Source organism: Suillus subaureus (genome assembly GCF_016647635.1).
Source record: "Suillus subaureus strain MN1 chromosome Unknown BJ212scaffold_9, whole genome shotgun sequence".
NCBI lineage: Eukaryota > Fungi > Basidiomycota > Agaricomycetes > Boletales > Suillaceae > Suillus > Suillus subaureus.
The window spans coordinates 619,538-638,329 of NW_024538565.1; the positions used below are offsets into that span (position 1 = coordinate 619,538).

The 18,792-nt window shown below is 47.8% G+C and overlaps 12 protein-coding genes across 12 annotated transcripts; 5 read left to right on the forward strand and 7 right to left on the reverse strand.

Moving 5' to 3' along the window:
- Nucleotides 1-117: 117 nt before the first annotated feature.
- Nucleotides 118-1,074, forward strand: BJ212DRAFT_1060220 (uncharacterized protein). The gene has a single exon (XM_041328958.1). The coding sequence runs from the start codon at nt 214-216 to the stop codon at nt 757-759; it is 546 nt and encodes a 181-aa protein (XP_041195214.1). The 5' UTR covers nt 118-213; the 3' UTR covers nt 760-1,074.
- BJ212DRAFT_1060236 (uncharacterized protein) lies at nt 847-1,950 on the reverse strand. The gene is made up of 8 exons (XM_041328959.1): nt 1,783-1,950; nt 1,662-1,726; nt 1,378-1,608; nt 1,302-1,326; nt 1,232-1,248; nt 1,080-1,117; nt 977-1,033; nt 847-929 (listed from the first exon to the last, which is right to left on the reverse strand). The coding sequence occupies exons 2-7, from the start codon at nt 1,709-1,711 to the stop codon at nt 981-983; spliced, it is 414 nt and encodes a 137-aa protein (XP_041195215.1). The 5' UTR covers nt 1,712-1,726; nt 1,783-1,950; the 3' UTR covers nt 847-929; nt 977-980.
- Nucleotides 1,388-2,922, reverse strand: BJ212DRAFT_1059992 (uncharacterized protein). Its single transcript, XM_041328957.1, has 11 exons — nt 2,804-2,922; nt 2,683-2,752; nt 2,587-2,626; nt 2,497-2,530; nt 2,342-2,439; nt 2,247-2,256; nt 2,155-2,186; nt 1,980-2,010; nt 1,783-1,906; nt 1,662-1,726; nt 1,388-1,608 (listed from the first exon to the last, which is right to left on the reverse strand). The coding sequence occupies exons 1-10, from the start codon at nt 2,813-2,815 to the stop codon at nt 1,716-1,718; spliced, it is 462 nt and encodes a 153-aa protein (XP_041195216.1). The 5' UTR covers nt 2,816-2,922; the 3' UTR covers nt 1,388-1,608; nt 1,662-1,715.
- Nucleotides 2,923-3,011: 89 nt separating this feature from the next.
- Nucleotides 3,012-3,703, forward strand: BJ212DRAFT_1446068 (FAM96B protein; the record flags this gene model as incomplete). Its single annotated transcript, XM_041338183.1, has 4 exons — nt 3,012-3,177; nt 3,235-3,384; nt 3,434-3,529; nt 3,582-3,703. The coding sequence occupies 4 exons, from the start codon at nt 3,012-3,014 to the stop codon at nt 3,701-3,703; spliced, it is 534 nt and encodes a 177-aa protein (XP_041195217.1).
- A 1,810-nt stretch (nt 3,704-5,513) lies between these two features.
- Nucleotides 5,514-6,277, reverse strand: BJ212DRAFT_1478916 (uncharacterized protein; the record flags this gene model as incomplete). The annotated part of the gene is made up of 4 exons (XM_041339781.1): nt 5,514-5,879; nt 5,929-6,117; nt 6,175-6,207; nt 6,260-6,277. 4 exons carry the CDS (start codon nt 6,275-6,277, stop codon nt 5,514-5,516), a joined length of 606 nt encoding a protein of 201 aa, XP_041195218.1.
- A 353-nt stretch (nt 6,278-6,630) lies between these two features.
- On the reverse strand, nt 6,631-7,842 carry BJ212DRAFT_1446070 (uncharacterized protein; the record flags this gene model as incomplete). Its single annotated transcript, XM_041338184.1, has 4 exons — nt 6,631-6,680; nt 6,777-7,119; nt 7,201-7,410; nt 7,795-7,842. The coding sequence occupies 4 exons, from the start codon at nt 7,840-7,842 to the stop codon at nt 6,631-6,633; spliced, it is 651 nt and encodes a 216-aa protein (XP_041195219.1).
- Nucleotides 7,462-9,714, reverse strand: BJ212DRAFT_1060396 (uncharacterized protein). The gene is made up of 9 exons (XM_041328960.1): nt 9,390-9,714; nt 9,214-9,335; nt 8,891-9,165; nt 8,671-8,839; nt 8,477-8,617; nt 8,287-8,425; nt 8,094-8,236; nt 7,561-7,965; nt 7,462-7,506 (listed from the first exon to the last, which is right to left on the reverse strand). Exons 1-8 carry the CDS (start codon nt 9,555-9,557, stop codon nt 7,839-7,841), a joined length of 1,284 nt encoding a protein of 427 aa, XP_041195220.1. The 5' UTR covers nt 9,558-9,714; the 3' UTR covers nt 7,462-7,506; nt 7,561-7,838.
- Nucleotides 9,715-9,760: 46 nt separating this feature from the next.
- Nucleotides 9,761-11,373, reverse strand: BJ212DRAFT_1342392 (uncharacterized protein). Its single transcript, XM_041335181.1, has 6 exons — nt 10,959-11,373; nt 10,826-10,906; nt 10,626-10,767; nt 10,463-10,573; nt 10,079-10,411; nt 9,761-10,026 (listed from the first exon to the last, which is right to left on the reverse strand). The coding sequence occupies exons 1-6, from the start codon at nt 11,342-11,344 to the stop codon at nt 9,880-9,882; spliced, it is 1,200 nt and encodes a 399-aa protein (XP_041195221.1). The 5' UTR covers nt 11,345-11,373; the 3' UTR covers nt 9,761-9,879.
- A 114-nt stretch (nt 11,374-11,487) lies between these two features.
- On the forward strand, nt 11,488-12,077 carry BJ212DRAFT_1267473 (uncharacterized protein; the record flags this gene model as incomplete). The annotated part of the gene is made up of 5 exons (XM_041330667.1): nt 11,488-11,574; nt 11,640-11,711; nt 11,767-11,871; nt 11,924-11,994; nt 12,044-12,077. The coding sequence occupies 5 exons, from the start codon at nt 11,488-11,490 to the stop codon at nt 12,075-12,077; spliced, it is 369 nt and encodes a 122-aa protein (XP_041195222.1).
- A 377-nt stretch (nt 12,078-12,454) lies between these two features.
- On the reverse strand, nt 12,455-15,150 carry BJ212DRAFT_1446074 (Dynamin central region-domain-containing protein; the record flags this gene model as incomplete). Its single annotated transcript, XM_041338185.1, has 12 exons — nt 12,455-12,473; nt 12,533-12,764; nt 12,815-12,881; nt 12,936-13,145; nt 13,198-13,252; nt 13,312-13,421; nt 13,475-13,624; nt 13,679-14,011; nt 14,076-14,295; nt 14,348-14,780; nt 14,827-14,944; nt 15,001-15,150. 12 exons carry the CDS (start codon nt 15,148-15,150, stop codon nt 12,455-12,457), a joined length of 2,097 nt encoding a protein of 698 aa, XP_041195223.1.
- A 649-nt stretch (nt 15,151-15,799) lies between these two features.
- Nucleotides 15,800-16,759, forward strand: BJ212DRAFT_1446075 (uncharacterized protein; the record flags this gene model as incomplete). Its single annotated transcript, XM_041338186.1, has 3 exons — nt 15,800-15,934; nt 15,990-16,211; nt 16,268-16,759. 3 exons carry the CDS (start codon nt 15,800-15,802, stop codon nt 16,757-16,759), a joined length of 849 nt encoding a protein of 282 aa, XP_041195224.1.
- A 904-nt stretch (nt 16,760-17,663) lies between these two features.
- Nucleotides 17,664-18,206, forward strand: BJ212DRAFT_1060736 (uncharacterized protein). The gene has a single exon (XM_041328961.1). It carries the CDS (start codon nt 17,765-17,767, stop codon nt 18,041-18,043), a length of 279 nt encoding a protein of 92 aa, XP_041195225.1. The 5' UTR covers nt 17,664-17,764; the 3' UTR covers nt 18,044-18,206.
- Nucleotides 18,207-18,792: the final 586 nt, after the last annotated feature.

Sequence of the window (18,792 nt, forward strand, 5' to 3'; positions counted from 1 at the left end):
ATACAGTAGTTTGACTGGTCGTACTTAATACACGATGAGCATTTGGCTTGCATGTCAGAGTGATATTCGTCACGTGCATCGAACGCGCCTGGCCAGACACGTCTGGAACACGGTATTGTACATTGTGTGGCTGACCATGAGTCTCGAGGTCATTATGTCCAGGTAATTAACATTTAATCCCCACCTCAGCTTTTTGGCAACCCGCCGGCTGACATGGCTGGTCATAGCATACAACGCCAAAAGCAACTCTCTCAGCTCGCTATTATCATCATTGTTATCCTGTTCGCTGCTGTGCTGGCACGCCAGCTATTCTCGAAAGCAACCCTTCACGATGAACACCCTCGTGCGCACAGCCCTCACACCTTCATTGAGGGGCGCTGGAAAGACGTACGGTCGTCACTGGGCTTACCTCCTCTTCCTGACACCATCAAACCATCGGCTGCCATCCTGCCCCCGTCGATACCACCTCGCACAGGAAAGCTCGCCTCGCGCTTCGATCTCCGTCGAAAGCGCGCCGAAGCAGAACTTCGGAGTCGGAGCAGACTTCACCTCGCTGCCGATGTGAAAGACGCACCCCGCGTATCAGTGCAAGCACTAGCTGCGTCATTCCGCCGCATTGCAGCAATTGAGAAAGAGATAGCGGAGATGCGAGGCAAACATGAGAAGTCGGGACAAAAGGTACGGGTTCAGAGACGTATCGAGGACTGGCAGGACCCAACAAATGCAAAAGATGTATTGACTACTGTTATGAATGACTAAATGATGCTCGCAGTCGACAATCGTACCCGCCATCGAGTAGACATTATGTGATCGACAATGTATGACAGCGACGATTACTATCACTCCTGCTTGGCTGGAACAGGTCCCGCGCCATCATTTGTCTTACTCTTCATCCATGCAACGAAGTCATCAAGTAATGATGGCCAAGCCTACGAGATTTAGTGCACACATAGTTACCACGCAAGATGTGACGTACCCCATCAGCTTCGTAACTGGACAAGGAAGGGTCCACAGCGTGGCAGAACTCGTGTACCTATCTTGCATCAGTACGTCATATGCCTGATGATGAAAGGACTTGCCATGTTCCAAATATCTTTGTTTGCGCCTTTGTATGTACCTTTTTCCTACAGGAACATATGAGCGGCATCCATGGCAGGGGTGACAGCGACGTACAGGTAAGAAGGTGATCAAATCGTTGATGATTGGATATCGTGGAGCAAGGAGCACTGACCACAGCGCCATAGCTGTCTATATTGGGAATGATAAGATACATGATTCGCCGCGGACGCAGAGCTCCTTACCTCTAAGTCGATGTTTCGTGCTTGTCTGATATGAATGATCGGAAGGATTACCTTTCGGAGATAGCTGAAAACTCACGGTGGCTTAGCAAGCGTGAAGCAAAACTGATAGAGATCTGCGAAAGCAGTCTTGCGGTCAGAAGCATACTCCCTGTAACGAGTTCGATTGTAGGGCTCTTTTGTGCTCGCAATACCACGCTTCCTTGCTTGACTCGAAATGGAAGCCGAGCGAGCAAGCGCCTGCTTATCACGAATAAGAAGATCTTCAAGCTCTCTCAAGGCTTGAGCTAGAACTGGCAATGAGGAGATTCTGATACACTTGATTATGAAATAGCAAAGCACAACTAAACCATAGAGACTCACTCAAGTAACCCCATTCCATGCAACCATTCTGCCCTCGTGAACTTGCCCATTTCGCTACTCTTTAGCTGCCACGCAAGGATAAGGGGCTGTGCACCATCAAGCGGTATGTCAGCCTCCGTACATAATTTTTCCAGTCCTCCTGGTCCAATCACATCGCGGTCGTCTTCATCGGCAAATGAGTTGAACAGGACTTGCGCCCGCTGAGGGACATACGGTTCGGTGGGGGCTTCTTGGGATTCCTTGGGCTAGGGAAACAGAGGAACAACGATGACGTCAGAGGCGTACAGAGTATAAGCGATGATTACCAGTTGCACGTACCGCCACCGTGTTTATCTCATCTACTTCGTCGCTGCGAGCGGGCGTGTTAGAGACACAGCACAACAAAGACGAGAGGCGCATGAAGGAATGTCGTGAACGACGTGAAGGTTGAGTCGTGAGATACGATTGATCCGTCGTGGCCGTCAGGATTGAAGTGTACTAAAGGCAGACTTACTCGTTCAATGCAAACCTAGTCGAGGCGAGTTTCTGCAAGCGATGGAATGGTGTTATATAAAGTTGGGAAAAGGATGTCTGCCGCAGGCTTACATCATCATTACTTCTTTCGTGAACGTGGCGAGCAATTTGGGCGTAAGGAGGTCTTCCGTGAGTTCACTACAGCATACAAGGGCCGGAAGACTCACGCAATCGTCGTATTGGTACGACCTTTTGTAGTTGTTTTTATTGCTCTTGACGTTGCTTTCGTTCCGGTGTTTCTTGTTTTCTTTTGAGGCGGAGCCACCTGCGGAACAGTGAGTGGTAAAGGAGATTGTTCAACAGCCCGGGCAAGCTTGCGCACATCTACACCATCTGCAGAACTGTCTTTTGCGACACTACTCATAGCCTTTATTATCATCAGGACGGAACACAGTAAGAAGACAGGACGTACGAGGCTCCAACACTGGCTACACTTGTTGTGGCGTTTTGACCTCCACCTTGCATTTCAATTCATCGGACTGGAATCATTAGGATTATGGGAGCCTACCGGTCCGCGCTGAGCTTCGCGTCGAACGAGTTGCAGGAGCCCCTTGGGGGTCTGCGTCCGCACGCTTTCGCTGAAATGGCTGCGTTAAGGACAAATAAGTTTGAAAGTGAACAAGACTTGCTTTAGGTGGCATATCCAAGTAAAGGAGCCAGACTGGAGAAACAACAGAAGAGAGCAGGTATAAATGGTCGTTCAAAGGGTAAAGGTAAAGGGAATTATTGGCGCGTTCAGGGCGCGCTGTGACACACTGTGTCACGACACGTGACAATGCGACTCTCCAGAATGCTGAAATGCCGCTTAATCAAGATCTACTCATAAATCCTCCTGCCATGAACGGAGAAATCTTCAATGCCAACCCAACCGTCTATGCTTCCAAACGCTCTACCCGTAAATCGAAATTTGAAGCAGGGCAGTCACTATGGATTGACGAACAGTACCAGCCCGAGTTCAGCAGCGAGTCTGAGGTGGAGCCTATCGACGAGGATGAGATATTTGGTACGTTTCAGGCCTTCTTAACTCCTAAACTCGCCTAAATCGCACACATTTCTACAGACTTGATCCGCTCTATCGCAGATCCTGAGCATCCCAATTCTCTTGAAGAACTCAGGGTAGTCTCTGCAGAGCAGATTAAAATGGGTGACAATCACATCATGGTCGAGTTTACTCCCACCGTACCTCACTGTGGGATGTCAACATTGATTGGCGAGTGTTTTTACAACGTTTTAAGAATCTCTCTTAACTACCTGCTCAGGGTTGTCCATTCGCGTGCGACTGATGCGAAGTTTGCCTCAGCGTTTCAAAGTGGATATCCGAGTAAAACCAGGATCGCATCAGAGTGAACTTGCAGGTTAGCAACCAAACTCCTGCCCCCTTCTACCCCTTTTTGACCCATACCTTAGTAAATAAACAGTTGAATGATAAGGAGCGTGTTGCTGCTGCTTTGGAAAACTCTGCCCTGGTGGAGACACTAGAAAAGTGTCTGAGCCTGTTGGACGACACGACAGCCGGTAGCAAGTGTTAATTCCCTTTATATGACAAGTTGTATCTATAGCTTTATCTTACAGGATTGTAGCACCTTTGTTCTACTTAAGTGCAGTTATACTGTTCCAAAAATAGCATCCATCTTCCTCCTGGTAAGTGATCTATGACCGTGTCAGTACATTATGTTTCTCTAGGAGACTAATCGCGATTCATCGTGGCTCTTCTTGCTATCGGCATAGCCTGTATCGCACTTTCCCCATCAGGTTTCCTGCGTGCGCTCTCATCGCGTCCAGGTTCAATGGATAGGGTCCAATGTCATGAAGCTTTCTGTCGACAGGCGGTCCGATGTAGTCATCATCGCTCATGCTATTTTGTGGTCCGCTGCAAAGTTCTACTGCAACAATACAGACGACGACAACTAGATTGCACATTACGAAAAAACAGAGCTTTTGGAGACCGACATGGCCGGTTATAGCTGTAACCTACCCCAGATCTTTACCGATGTCAATAACGGCTGGTATGCTACGGAGTGGACAAGGAGCCCCAAAAATGGACGCACATAGAACAATTATGCTATAGGTGGAGGGCGTGGATTTTTTTCCGCTACCTTCGCGTGAATCGAACAAGCCAGAAAAAGAGTGGTGCAATCAAATCAATGCCAGGTCCAAGACACGGTCAGTTATCAAATTCACCTGCCACTGATGATGAGATGGTGCACTGGACCATTGGCCTGCTCAAGATTCGACTCTACCCGCCTTCAGAACGTGGAGAGTTATGTCACGCCGATGCCGAACTGGACCCGTCTTTGCGGCTACTGTATCAACCTTCACACGGCGAAAGCGACAACCACGGGTGACTGCGCAGCGAGGACATTCGTCCAAGGGTGTAGTGTGCATTGCAAAAGTAGTCACACCTCGGGAAGCTCTTTACGAAGTCCGTCAGGGTTAGCCTAGCCGAGTTCACCGCGTCACAGGCTGCGGAAGACACCCTTGTTTGAGTAGGCACTGACTGTCGTAAGACCGTGCTGCGGCCAACCATCTTCCCACCAGAATCTCCGTCATTGCAGCGAATGATGACGAGCAGAATTAGGTAATGCTTAAGGACTACTACTGTTTAGACGTATTGGATCACAAATATCCCGATGCCGCCAGGGGTTTCCAGCTCGACTTCAACACGGACATGATAAATAGAGGTAGCCGAGCACTCTAACAAGTCGCATTGACGCTTTAAGTTTCAGCCAGTGCCAGGCTGCCTTCAGGCTGATATGCCTTTGCAAGCGAACATGCGTTGCACCAGTCTTTCCTTGAGGGGGTGACAGGTTAATTGGTGGGCTGGCGGCTAGCCTTCCGACCATCGTTCTTGGTCACAACCATGTACTTCATGTGTCTACAAAAGTAGGGTTGCATTTGAGCATTTGACTACGTCCAACAGGCTGGCTAATTTTAATCAAACTGCTACAGGGGCAGTGTGCATCAATTATTGTTGGAAAGCCAGGGTCGTGTAGCAAGACCTTCATTACCGGCGGCAAACCATAGACAGTCAAATTTCCCAAGCCGTCTTGGTATGTGATAGCCGAATACTTTGTGTATTAAATTGAATCGATTATAATGTTGTGTACCTACTATAAGTCTGTCAGTCCGTCGAGGATCATATTGATACAGTGATGTTTGCGGTAGGTATAAAAAGGCTACATTTGTGCAGAGTGAATGAAAGCATGCTACACTTGGGATATAAGAAAGAGTGATAACCTAAAGACCAATCAATTGGCAGTCAGTGTTAAGAAGTGTATAGGGTTCGAATGAAGTCAGAAATCGAAAAGAGCGACAGAACAAGTCAAGAAAACCCGGCTCTCAATCCTCAAGAAGAAAATCCCAGTTAACATTCCTCTCCGGTAATTTCTTACAAGTCGAACTAAAAATGCGCTTCAACGTTTCTTTGGGCTGGCTTTCTGGAGCGTTGGTGTGAAGATCCCACATCCTGAAAGTCACCAGACCACGGGTATCGACCCATACTTCGTCGCTGTCCCAATTGTCTTCCATTGACATTGCCTCATTCACACGGACATTTGCCATCATGCGGTTGACAAAACCAGCTGAGAAAGATGGTGTACCCGAACAACGAATGTGACCTCGAAAATCTGAGGGCAACCAAACGGTCACGTTGGAAGTGGTGGTTCTGATATCGAGGAAAAACTTGCAACGAGGCACAGAGCGGCACTGTAGAGATGTTGAGACATAATACAGCAAGTCAAGATATGGCACTTACAACTTTGAGCTTAATCGGTGACGTCTCGTTACTGATGAACATAGCCAAACGGTGGTCTACCGGCTGATTGCGCGCACGATAGTGTGGGAGCGCCAGAGATATATCAATGGGCTTCGGTGTCTTGAGCATAAAATCGTAGTCGCTCAGAGCGTTGTAGTGAATCTTACGAGTGCCAGTTGGCTTAATCCTCTGTGCAATAGGGTCAGCTACTGGCACGCAAATACGGCAAAGAGGATTGTGTTGTACCAATAAATGAGTCTTTTTGAGTGATAATGAACTCTAAGGCAGACTTTAGCTCGACGTTATACTGTGTTTGAAGGACGAAACTGACCTCCGAGTCTGATGACATTGAGCAGTTCGAATATCTCGACATGACGCGCAAATTAATCCAGTAGTGAACGAAATATCGTGATGAACAAATACGAGCGGGGACAAGAATACGAAGTGCGTCCTTGGGTCGGGAACTCTCCCAAGGCTCTGCATATTTAAGGGTTTGGGAAGGGCGGTCACTATACGTCACCGAGACGGAGTCATGATCCCGCAAATCGTTTCCCTTATGCCTTATTTGGGTAGTCTTGTACTCGGAAACAAAAAAGCGCGCTTGCAATCTTGATTCTCTGAAGGCGAGAACAATTATGCCTTCTACTTCGGCTCGACAATGTACTCCGCGTGCCTCGCTCGTGTCCTGCCAACACGTGGCCATCATTCCGATACCACAACAATGCCTATTACGAGTTTCAAGTTGTACATAGCTGTATCCAGACAGCACTGAGCAGTACAATACACAGAGAAACGTCTTCAAGAACCACCTGCAGCGCCCAAAGCTGAGTCTAACAGCCTAGAAGAACCTAGGCGCCGTTGAAAAATCTTCCGCATGCCACGATCCATGCGAGACCAAACCCTATCATTGACATCACTCTCCGTTCTCAGCATTAGCTCGATCTTTCCCTCGGCGTGGATGAAAACTTCGTCGTCATTTTCGAGCGCACAGGAACCAAGCCTGATAAAACCACGGCGCATTCGTTCGTTGAAGGTACGACCACAACGAATTTGCCGACGACGACGTAGACCCTCGTAGTCGTTGATGGACACAATACCCCGGAAAGAGGGGGGTAGTGTAATTTTCACACCGGCTGAGCATGCGAAAATATGAAGGCGAAAGAAGTGGTTCTCTGCACCAGGTGTACGAAACTAAAGAAGCCAAGATTACTAAATGCAGTCATTTCATTATTGGTCGGTCACCTAAGTGACCACCTGGTGGGATACACTTACAACTTCGGCCTTGATGGATCCAAAGCGACTAGAAAGATATGCTACCGATTTGGCCAACGGAGCAGTATCAGATGGGAACGGTGAGAGCATGATGAGCCTCGCGCGAATATGCTGATTGGTTGCTGACGTTTGGAAGACAAACGGATCTCCAAACACGGCATCTTGCTTGCGGGGGAGAAACTGCTCAGTCACAAATGCAGTGTTCTCTTCCTGAATGGCAGTCAAGTCACCCAACACCTGGCATGTTCCATTTAAACTTACCTCTGCTGTGGTTGATGCCGACAGAGCGCTTAAATTACTAAGAAGCTGTATGAATGTTGCGTTAGTTTGCGATTTCCTACGAGATATAGAATCGCTAACCGACAGTGGTGGGGTGAGCCTGCTCATGTTCAGAATAATGTTTAGTGTATCATACAGATCCATCAAGTTTATATACAGTACTTTGCCACTCAGACTCGTCTGACTGTCAGAAAAAGCAGTTAAATTGTGGACTACTGTGGACTGATCGCCACTGGGACAAAGGCTACTGTGGCACGGGCACTTAGCGGAGGCTCTGCAACAACACAAAGGAGAAGCTTCGGGTTTTCTTGAAACGTGTTGGGAAACTGCTCCACGAAGGTGTGTACCTGGTTTTGAACTCATACGCGACCGCCAACGAAACCGAGTGGACCACTTGAACGAGGATCAATGGAAAAGGGCATTGTGTACCCAAATCTGAGGGTCAAAAGAAATTGATTACACGTTACCCGCCCAGCTCTGGAGTAGCTGGCGAGAAAGTAAGGGTGTCTTCACATCGAGCGCTCGCTACCTGCCGAAAAGCACGACAAAACACAACGTACGATACATGTCTGCAGCATCCAAGCCACATTTTTAGATAGGGATAGTTGGCTTACGAAAGCGATTGATCATCTTCAGAATCTCCAACAACGTTATCGTCCTGAGGATGTTGCCGCACGATTGTTGGACTGGAGTCTTTTCTAGCCTTGCTGTCCCGTGCTTCGGCAATTAGCCGTGCAAACTCTCCTTGATTGTTCAACTACAGCTTGCGATAAGCATTCTCAGCAATAGAAGGAACGGAAGACCCACCATGTGAGTTGCTGTATTATCCACAAGATGTCTTCGCTTTCTACTATCTTCCCAATTCTTCAATTCATTGCGTAATTCTTTCGTAGTCTTCCTGTTAGATCCAGATTTATCCAAATTGGCATTAAAAATCATAACCCAGCTAAGATCCATTGATAACTGCGGATTTAATTGGAACCAAGAAGTCACACACCGTTGATGCCGAGCGATCCACGTTTTCCGGTCACCGATGATGGGTAAATTGTGAGTATGCAACAAGTCTTTGACTTGTTTGTCCTTCAATACATCATATGAGGCCTTGGGTATGCGCTCCGTTGCATCATCCACGTCAATCCTGCCTCCACGTTCTTGTCAGTTCGTTATGGTCAGAATTAAACCAACGCTTACCCGTTGTCCCTACTCTTCCCCTTTTTTAAAAATAACTTTGACCATTGATCTTTTGTGCCTGATGCCACAGCACCGGATGGGAATTTCTGGCATCCCGAGTCTAAATGCGTGTTGATATCCCCCATGACAATGGACACGTTGCAGATAGGACAGTTTACCATCCGACCCCCTAAGTACGAATTGAGCACTACTGTGCCACAATATACAAGGACACCCAAACCTTGCACTATTTCTTCCTCTTGTGGATCGGACGAAGGCTCCATGTCTTGCCGTCTCAAACGCCTGGACTTGTTTGGTACCGGGGAAGAGGTGAGCTGGCTTGAATTAGAAGGACCCGGAACAATAACAACATCTGAATCGGAAGACATTGAGCTGACGCGCCGCTTGCGCTTCTTACCGTTGGTCAATGGGGTTTTGGACCGGCGGGGTGTTTGCTCTTCTTGACTCCTTCTGGTGCGGTCTTGTTCTTCACGGGAGAGCCGGAGGATAGTTGACCTGTACTTGTTGAAACTGCATCTACGCAAGGGGGGATGCAGGACTCACCGTGCAGTTTTCCATGCACTCACTGCTTCCTCGAGAACTGGATTTGTCCTAAATTGTCCTTCACTTGTCGGCTTCCTGCAGCTTGGGCACTCCGATTCTTTGACAATATGTTCCCGAATACACTACCGGCAACATTCAGATGACAGGCTGCATGAGAAAGGGGGTAAGGCACCCACGAGTGAGCAGAAGCAGTGCCCGCAGGCAAGCGTTATGGGTGCATCGTACAATTCGCCGCAAATTGTGCACCGCATACTCGCATCCAGTTGTCGCAAGTCTGGCATAGGGAAATCGCTCGGGTCTGGGATATTTGTGGAAAGAAGAGCTTGAACGTTATTCGTTGGCATGAAGCTCGGTGGGACGAGAGTTTGAACTTTGTGGTAGATAAAAGATTTCAAGAATAGAAGGATGCTAGAAGAACTCGTCCAAAGGTTCCAAAAAGAAAGGAGCAAAGAGGTTCTGGCACTAGCAACGCGTTGTGGTCGCGTAATTCCACTGTCCCACATGTGACCTGTGTGACTTTTCGCGTTCTGACGTCACGCACTTCAGGTTCGTTGCACGACATAATAAATACGAACGTCCATCAAGAGATGAATGATACACTATTCTACATGCAAATGGGGTGGGTATATAAAAGTACAATTTATATCCGCGAATGATTCCAGTGAGTCAGAAAATGCCTTCAAAATCATACATCTCTTTTCCATCGTCGGGTGAAGCAACATTCCGAAGGAGTGGATCGAGAGACGTCAACTCATCCTTGATTCCGTTTCGAGCGACCTGGTCTAACTCTTTCAATAATGCTGACGTTATTTTCTGTCGTGTTTTGTTCAATATCCATGTTTCCATGTCATCCCGAATTTATTACCTTGAATTTCGTGTCCACTTTTAGGAGCATATCTCCCATCCCGGGCGTCCAGCTAGGTGGCGGGCTTCCAAGAGCACCGCCGTAGCCACCATGTACGTTTGCGATACCCCACAGGCTGGAGTCACCGTCGTCCATTTGCTTCACATTGGAGTCGGCGCCAGAGAACAAATACGAAACACCAGGATGTGGTGCGAGAAGTCCGAGAGGTCCCATCATGTGTTGTCCAGAGTTTGGAAATGGTGAGGGGCCCAGTATTCGAGATATTTTATTATATACTTCCGAGATGACATCCAGGAGGGAGAGAAGGGTCTGATGATAGTCTAGAGGGAATGGCTGTGAACATTTCAGTTAATTAGAATACTGTCAAACCCGCAGGGAACGCACTATATGAGGTGAAACGAGGTATGATGTTTCCGATCCGTCCGTATATGGTACAGTATATTCAGCGAAACCGCCAGCAGCCTGCCGCTTTGATACTCTGGGCCGGAATAACCGCTGGACCTGCAGTAAGCCGTGAACGACCCATGGTTGTTGGATAAAAGCTTACGATCTTTGGCTGACGGTCAGGTTCCTCCTTTGCTTGGTCATATTCATTCATGGTATTCATTAGTCCGCGAAGAAAGTCTTGAACTTGAGGAATATCTAACAGATTTGAAAGAGACATTGCAAGGATAGCAAATCGATATGTCCTGTCTCATAATATCTCAGCAAAATCGTTATAAGTAATAATCCCGGGGCTTGCCGCACCGTTTGCGCATGGCTAAGTTATTGAATGCCTTGTCGAGTTCAGTCCTGGACATCATAATTGTATGGAACCAATGACTTCTCCTGTGTGCAGTCATGAGCTCTAGGAAGTGATATAAGGGCAGACCGAACACACCCTTCATGAACATTTCGCATGTAAGTTAACGTGATGATCCGCTTCTGCACCAAATCTCGGAGATATTCGACAGAGGTTCCCTGCGCAATGACCGGTGTGCCAGTGCCCACCAACGTGGCATTAGATGAAAGCGTGTCAGAGTGAACAGACTGGCCATCCCATTCCCTGCCGGATGCAGGAATTGTAGTTGGTGTGGAGACTGAAGTATAAGCGACGCTGGTAGCCGATGATATGCTGCCCATCGTTGCTGCGTTGCCAGCGCCGTTCGCAGGCTTAAACGACGACAGCAAGTTCTGCGCCGAACTCTTCCTGCGCATAGTTGGACGAGACGACTCTGTCATTGGTGGACTGCTTGGCGGAAGAGCAGCCTGGAAAACAGCTGTCATCTTGCGAGTGAGAATCACAGCCGAAACGTTGATAACCCAAATTGGGAAGGTCATCGATTGCAACTTAGACTTGGCAAGTTGCTTACTACCTTGCCCTACTACCACCATCTCTGCAATCGTCTGTGTCTTAGTTTTTGAACACAATGGATATCACTGCTATAGCAAAGCAGTTTACTGACTTCTACTACTCACAATTCGCACAAGGCCGGGAGAGCCTGGCCCCTTTGTATGTAAGCACTTCGTCACGGTGTATTTGCAACTTTCCGGTATTCAAACACTTTTTGACAACTTCTAGCGGCCGCACTCCATGCTGACATGGGAGGGCAAACCGGTCCAGGGTGGATCTAACATCGTGCAGCATCTGACCGTAAGTCTGATTGTATTTCAACACGTATCGCTCACTGTTCTTCCGTATGGTTCAGGATCTACCTTTTCAAAAGGTCGCCCACAAGATCAGCACATTTGACGCGCAGCCGTCATCCCTTGATATGAGTACTCTCTTGATCAACGTGACAGGGCTACTAAGGGTTCGTCTTCTTATTGATCAATCGCGCGATCTAGCTCCTGAAGATGATGTAGGTGGACGGAGACCAAGAGTTGCAGTTCTCCCAGGTGTTTGTGCTGGCAAAGGAGGGCGAATCATTCTACGTGTATGTTCATCAACCTGGTGCTGAAATCTTCCTTAGAAATCGTTTGCAGGCTCAATGACATGTTCCGGCTCAACCTCGGCTGAAGTGCTGAAGCACAGCATATTGTAAATCTGGTAGATGAGGCAAAGATCCCCTGAAGTGTAATGGAGGACGGAAGCTTCTATCGTTTGTACCTCATAGCTTATTCCATCGAAAGTAGATCAGACTGTTGGTTTTGGAAAGATCGTCGTGTCGAACAACTCCAAGGGGGATTAAAAGAACACACGCTAAACCAATCAACTTTAACGTTCAACTAGCGCACACCGGTGGATGTCAAAAACTGTAACAATAGGAAGTATGGAGACTAACACCAGGTAGAACATATTGTGTAGAGGGTATTAATACTAGTAGTCAGTCCATAAGCACAACGAACGAGGTCATGTAGAGAACCTGCAATGAAACCTCCCAATATTTGACGTGTCTAAACCCCAGCAACGATCCTATATGACAATGCATAGTCAGTAGAGTATCAAGTCTGATGGGAGAAGATTCAACGTACTCTTCAGCCTTGTTCAGTGCTGTAACCATGCTAACAACCTCCTTCCGGCGATTGACAACAAAGTCACTCTCCTTCATCAAGTCATCGAGCACTTCAGGTTTATACAACTCTTGGAGAAGCTCGCGTTGCAAGTTCTCTTTCGAGTGATTGACAAGCGTTAGCACAATAGCCTTTGGAACCATGTCGATCATTTCGCGTTTGACGATGTTGAAATACGAATGGATCAGTAGCTCTGAGGTCAAATTAATTGTGCGAGTGAAGAAACGTGTAAATATGACGTACTGATAACATCGGTTTCCATTGTTTCCCTCTCACTGAGAGCGGACAGGGGTCTAATCACTGCTGGAGGCTAAGAAACACGAGTATAAGCTGCGGAATATTCAGGTATATGAGAAGGACGTACCGCTTCCATGATGGGACCGGCCTTCTTAGGCTGCCCCTTCTTGGCAGACGAGAAGAATGAGCCAAAGAAACTCGGCTCTTCCTTCTTGATATCAACATCCAAGTCACGGTTATTGTTGATTTGACCCGGGGCAAGCTTCCCTGACTTGGCGTCTGGGACTGGGGTTGGAGGCTTGTTGACGTTCAATCTATCTTGAACTATTGACATAGCCTGTGCAGGATGCATGAGCTAATAAAGGATCATCAAAGTCATATATACTTGCCCTGTGTCCGTTAAGGAAGTCGGGATGAGTCGTGTTGACATAACATGCTTGCATCCTAATCATCAAGTGCATAAGAATGTAGAAAAAATATAATATCTGCTGTTATGGACGCACGAAACCATGTCCATTACAAGCTTCGTAGTGGGATTCATCGCAGTCTTGAAGAAATTAATTACAACGGAGTTGAAGCGCTCCCGGAGCGCAGGGAAACGTCTGAAGGCTTGCTGTACGATACCATTAGCACTTTATTGCATTCGTCGGTTGTGTGAATACGTACGATTTTCTGTAGCAGTTGTCCGAGAATACGAATGAGTTCGTCATATACAAGCTGACAGCATTTAACACTCGGCTCTTCCAGTCGCTTGATCTGTTGCTTGACAATGATTTCAAAGGCTTGCGTGCCAACAAAAAGTGATGGTGTTTGACCCTGCATTAAGAAATTTAATTCAGCAGTCTCCGGTTATGCGAGTAACAAACCCACCGAAGAATTGTACAAGATAGTTCGGATATCCCCATCTTTGACCTGATCGAAAGGGTCGATACTCTTCACACCATTATTGAACAGCTCGTGGAAGACGAAGCTGATTCGTGCACCACCGCTCAATTCATTCAGCGAGAGGTCGTTGGTGTTACCGTCAATGACTGTTCTGAATTCATTTGTGAACTCCGTAATGACCGAAAGGACTATGTTGCCAGAGGATGCATCACCCAAAGGACCGCCCAAGGTAGCCAGCTCGGCAGTGAATTTTTGAAGCTGCTGGCTTATACGAGCTTTGATGTCGGGCAGAGTGGCACGAATGTGTTGCATGAGAATCTAAGACGGGAGTAAGATGTTAGTGACAAATCTGCTGTGCGTGGGGAGTAATTGAGGCACGCACCAAGTTGAGCTTACGGGCAAGGAAAGGTGTTCCGCAATATTGGGCTTTCCCTTTGTATGAAGGGTGCAACTCGAAGAAGCTGCGCTCTGCATCCAATGCAGCACTGATTGACTTGGATGTGTCAATGTCGCGTTGCCCTCGGTTTACCACTGGCACGTATCCCAAACGTAACGGAATGACGCGCCCTGCAAGGATGTCCACAACGTCCGTTCCTTGATCCCTTTCGGTGCGTTAGCTTCGAGAACTACACCGTTATCAAAGCATGGACCTACATAAGGTCGACCTTGGTCAAAACACCAATTGTTCTCGTTCCTTCTGGGTCAACCTCCCGAGCTAACTTCAAACCATCGGAGTTTGCCAAGTCTGTATTGGCAGCGGTGACAGCCAAGATGATACATGCTGGCCGCGAGATATACTTGACAAGCATGTCCTTGATTTGCTTTTCGATATCTTTGGGTTGGTCTCCGACAGGGACTTTGGTTAGACCGGGCAAGTCGACGAGAGTGAGAGTAAGGACATTGGGAGAGAATATACGCAGGTTGATGGGTTGTGGTGAGATGCCTGCATTGCGGCCAGTCTTAGCTTCTGTATCTCGAACAATTTCGGTACGGATTTTGTTGAAGTCATAAAACTTTTCGCCAGGAAGGTGCAGGAATTCACCCCACTCCGATTCGTTCGCTTGCTTATCACTGCCATTTAATTGTGCTATCACAAGTCAGCTAGGTGAACAGAGTCAAAGAAAGAAGCATACCATTTGTTGTTCCATTCGCTTGCGGCGCAGTTGCGGGACGATTGATGAGTTGAAGGACTAGTGGTCGCCGTGTCACGATACCAGTGCCACGAGGAAGGAAATCTCTTCCAACGATGTTCTAATGCATTGATGTAAGTAGTGCACTTCATATACATCGAATATCGCGGTACACACCTCAAGTACACTACTCTTACCACTACTTTGACTTCCAAGCACGCAAATCTGTGGTAGGTCTATTTGGGATGCTGAGGAACCAACGGCCGAGAATACGTCTTGCAGTTTGTTGATAACAGAGACAATTTCTGAACCGAGACCGGTTGACATGATGGGCAGACTATATGATGATGGACAAGGGCAAAGAATTACAGAAATGAACGAAGCTAGACCGTGACTTGAACTGCGAAACACGCAGTAGGCACGCCTTGGTGCGAACACAGCCACAACTCCAAACCAGAACAAATTTCTTTCTTCTCGTCGTTGGACTTTCTGTGCTGTTTCAGATAAACACTATTTTTGAAAGCTAAGGGCCTCCTGCCTGACCACTCACTTCTCGACTTCTCGCACACACTTGCATGTTCTTGTCGTTTCTCGCTGTCTCCCCCATTTTCTTATCACAGTGATACCTGTCACGCAGCGTTCTGTTCCATACGGCTGCAAGCCAGTAGCAGCTGGAGACGGCTGGCTAACTGAGCCAAAGCGTATCACAACCTTGTTTGATACGCATGCCCCTATGTCAGATGTCTCACTACAACAGAATCATCATGGTAACGTAGGGACATCCGTATCATGAGGAAGTATTCTTATCACATGAGTCAGAGTCGCCTTAAACATCTGGCAAATATTTGTGCCCCCTTCAAGCTTCTTCGTTACAGCCTCACATGCGCCTCATGGATATCTTGCGTTCATACTTGGAAATTCGAATAAATATGACTCTGACGATCTTGTGACGACCTTTGTCTTGACTTCCACCATCATGGCGCAGTGTAATCAATGTGACCGTTTGTTTCGTTCCACACAGGCATTGTTTGCCCACTGTCGCGACAAAGATGACCACCCCTTCTGCGAGGATTGTGACAGATTATTCTCAACTTTTACCGGACTGGATCAGGTGCGCGGTGCGCATGTTGCCATTTTCCTCCCAACTCACGTACCTTTTATGTCAGCACATGCAAAACGCTGCGGTACATCGCAGCGACAGTGAATCGGACGAGTGTGCGTTCGAGAGTGACGATGACAGTGACGACGACGACGAGCCGTTTTGTGTGGGATGCAATAGGTGGTTTGTTGACCTGGCAAGCCTTTATCAGCACCTTGCTGCCAGCTCAAAGCACAACTGGTGCTTTGTATGCTCGCGCGATTTCGCCACCCCGACTTCATTGGATCAAGTAAGTCCTGCACTTGCTTTCACGCTTCATATATTAATAAAGACCCTGCTGCACAGCACTCATCCTCCCCCGTGCACAGGGGCCTGGATTTCGAGTGCCCACTATGCCCAAAGAGGTTTAAGACCCCTTCTTCAATTGCCCTTCACATTGAGTCGGGGACTTGTCACAATATCTCACGAGCACAAGTAACCGCGGCAGTCCATGCACTCAAGATAGTGCCTACGATTTCGGTCTCTCGCCGCATAGAAGGCGGAACGATCCGCGTTGTATCTTACTATGCGACAGAGCGCGCATTCAACGGCACTGCTTACGAATGTTATCTCTGCCACCGTACTTTCCGTACCTTGGGGGCTCTGAATTCCCATATCAACTCTCCGACACATGACGCGGACGAGTTCAAGTGCCCAAAGTGCAAGAGGAAGTACAAGTTGGTTTCAGGCCTGATGCAGCACATTGAAAGCGAAGTGTGTGGGATTGCGAGGTTCCAGGTGGTGGAGGACTTTACGAAGAATCTGGTTGACCAGTTTTTGAAGCGCTTGAAACTCTAACTTCGATTGGGAAGGATCATTGGATTCCAAGGGGAATATATACTGTAAGTGTAATGTACATTGTGTATGTCTATGAGAAAGTGAACCAGAATCGGGTTGTCTCTCTGCGTCGCCACTGAAGAAGCTCTAGTCTAGAGCTCACCTCGGTCGCCAACAGTTTCGCGAAAACACGCTGAATTCATTAGATTAACAGGTCCACTCGCTCTTTTGAATGGTGCGCTATTCTTTCTGTTACACCGTGGCATCTCTTGTATACGCGAGGGGCACGCACTTCTTTATGAAATGCCGCAGGCATCGTAGCAATTTCACAAACACGCCTCGGCAAGGCAGTGGAAGTCTCCTCAAAATTACTCCCCACAACTTCAGGCTATTTGATAGCCCACTGCGAGCCGCGATCATTTAGGAGGTGTACGAGTTATCCGCGGAGTTCACGATGTGATGATGCTGGGGAAGCAAAGCTTCTGCCAATTTGGCGCGGCGCTCCTCGCTGATGCTGTAGATTTGGCTTGGTCAGTGGCAAGTCCGCAGTTATTTTCTTTGACAGCTCTTGGACTGATTGGCGAGGGGAACTCGAAGGGCTGCACAGGAAGTTATGAACTTGTGCACAGCCTGTATAGCTATATGTGAAACACATGATGCATACTTATGAGTGGCGTACATGTTCATGTTTGATAGTAAAAGTAGTATTGCCCACGCACAGCCCGGGGCTGGTATATTTAGGTAGGCTGCTCATGCGGACCGATACAGGTTTGGCTGCCTTGCCTTCTTTGAGTCTTCTCTCTCAATCTCATCTCGAGCGCTAGAGTCGGCGCTCCATCCAAAGAACATCAGGCTGCATAACGCATAACACTACTACTATGTCGATGCGATTTTACAACTACTCGAGCAATGGGGTATCTGATTCCAGTGCATCGGGACCGGGTGTAAGTTCTCAATCTTCTTAACGTACGTCGCTGCGTCTAAGAGCTGGCGCTTCAGCATTTGCTCGATGAGGTGTTCCAGTGTATGTGGGATTGTGCACATGGGTTGTATTGCAACGCCTTGATTCGTGGCCACAATCTGTCCGCTCATTTACGTGAGGTTCACGGAATTCATGGCACAGACAAGACACGCGTCATTTGCAAATGGAAACGTTGTGATCGGGAACTTCACAAAGAATCACTCGTCAGACATGTAGAAGAGGCCCATATGGGGATTTCACATCCCTGCGAGTGCGGGGCCACGTTCTCGCGCAGAGACACTCTTAATAGACATAAGAAAACCTGCCAGTGTTCAGGTCAGTAGTATGCGGGCAGGGAGTCTCTTACATAACATAGATAGACGCTAGTGCGTGCCAAAATGATTATTCCTTGACTGGTCGCAGGGAGTCTAATGATATTCATGACTTCTGTTCGTTAGTGCTTGTACGGACTCATGATTTGGGATGTATATACTAGTACACCACTACCACTGTCCTCTAGAAAAGACGCTAGCACCTCCAAGATGATTCTTGTTTGACTCGTTGCAGGGGGTATTTATCAAGCACAAGTCCTGAGTTCATGGGGTGCACATACCCTATTTCCGAGAGGAACACATGGATGGCCTATTTCTGGTGATGGGGAGAGTCTCCAATGTGTTCGTTAGTGCCACCCCTAGGTATTGTATCTGCGGTTCAGGGACACCTTCCACCAAGTATAGGGACATACACACAATAAGTGGCCGGGAGTTGGCTCCCAAACACACAAGTTCAAATATGATACCACAGCCACGGCTAGATCGGGACATCACCGTCATCATCCGACTGGTCTCCACGAACCTACAAAATGGCTACCAGGACGATATGCATCGATGAACGGCCGCCAACTATGATAATTTGAGATCAGGGCCACACTGTTAGAGGGCGGATGCGAGCAAGCAGCGAACTTGGTGAATGTACAACAATACGTTCGTGTTGGGCATACCGACACCGTGACAGCACACGCAAAAGATACCAGCTTAAACGTTCTGTGAAGTTGATGTCATGGTAGCACATCAATTATCCCAGCCAGATACGT

Coding starts and splice junctions, on each gene's coding strand:
- BJ212DRAFT_1060736 (XM_041328961.1), top strand. CDS start 17,765: ATGTGGGATTGTGCACATGGGTTGTATTGCAACGCCTTGATTCGTGGC.
- BJ212DRAFT_1060220 (XM_041328958.1), top strand. CDS start 214: ATGGCTGGTCATAGCATACAACGCCAAAAGCAACTCTCTCAGCTCGCT.
- BJ212DRAFT_1059992 (XM_041328957.1), bottom strand. Junction 2,627..2,682: donor GCGAAGCTCAGCGCGGACCG/GTAGGCTCCCAT, acceptor TGCAAGGTGGAG/GTCAAAACGCCACAACAAGT. Junction 2,011..2,154: donor ACTAGGTTTGCATTGAACGA/GTAAGTCTGCCT, acceptor GCCCGCTCGCAG/CGACGAAGTAGATGAGATAA.
- BJ212DRAFT_1342392 (XM_041335181.1), bottom strand. CDS start 11,344: ATGACAGCTGTTTTCCAGGCTGCTCTTCCGCCAAGCAGTCCACCAATG. Junction 10,574..10,625: donor CTGACCGTCAGCCAAAGATC/GTAAGCTTTTAT, acceptor CTGCAGGTCCAG/CGGTTATTCCGGCCCAGAGT. Junction 10,412..10,462: donor ACCTCGTTTCACCTCATATA/GTGCGTTCCCTG, acceptor AAATGTTCACAG/CCATTCCCTCTAGACTATCA.
- BJ212DRAFT_1060236 (XM_041328959.1), bottom strand. CDS start 1,711: ATGGGCAAGTTCACGAGGGCAGAATGGTTGCATGGAATGGGGTTACTT. Junction 1,327..1,377: donor TTCACGCTTGCTAAGCCACC/GTGAGTTTTCAG, acceptor CATTCATATCAG/ACAAGCACGAAACATCGACT. Junction 1,034..1,079: donor ACAAAGATATTTGGAACATG/GCAAGTCCTTTC, acceptor GATGCAAGATAG/GTACACGAGTTCTGCCACGC.
- BJ212DRAFT_1060396 (XM_041328960.1), bottom strand. CDS start 9,557: ATGCCAACGAATAACGTTCAAGCTCTTCTTTCCACAAATATCCCAGAC. Junction 9,166..9,213: donor AGTGCATGGAAAACTGCACG/GTGAGTCCTGCA, acceptor CAACAAGTACAG/GTCAACTATCCTCCGGCTCT. Junction 8,426..8,476: donor TGGATCGCTCGGCATCAACG/GTGTGTGACTTC, acceptor AATGGATCTTAG/CTGGGTTATGATTTTTAATG.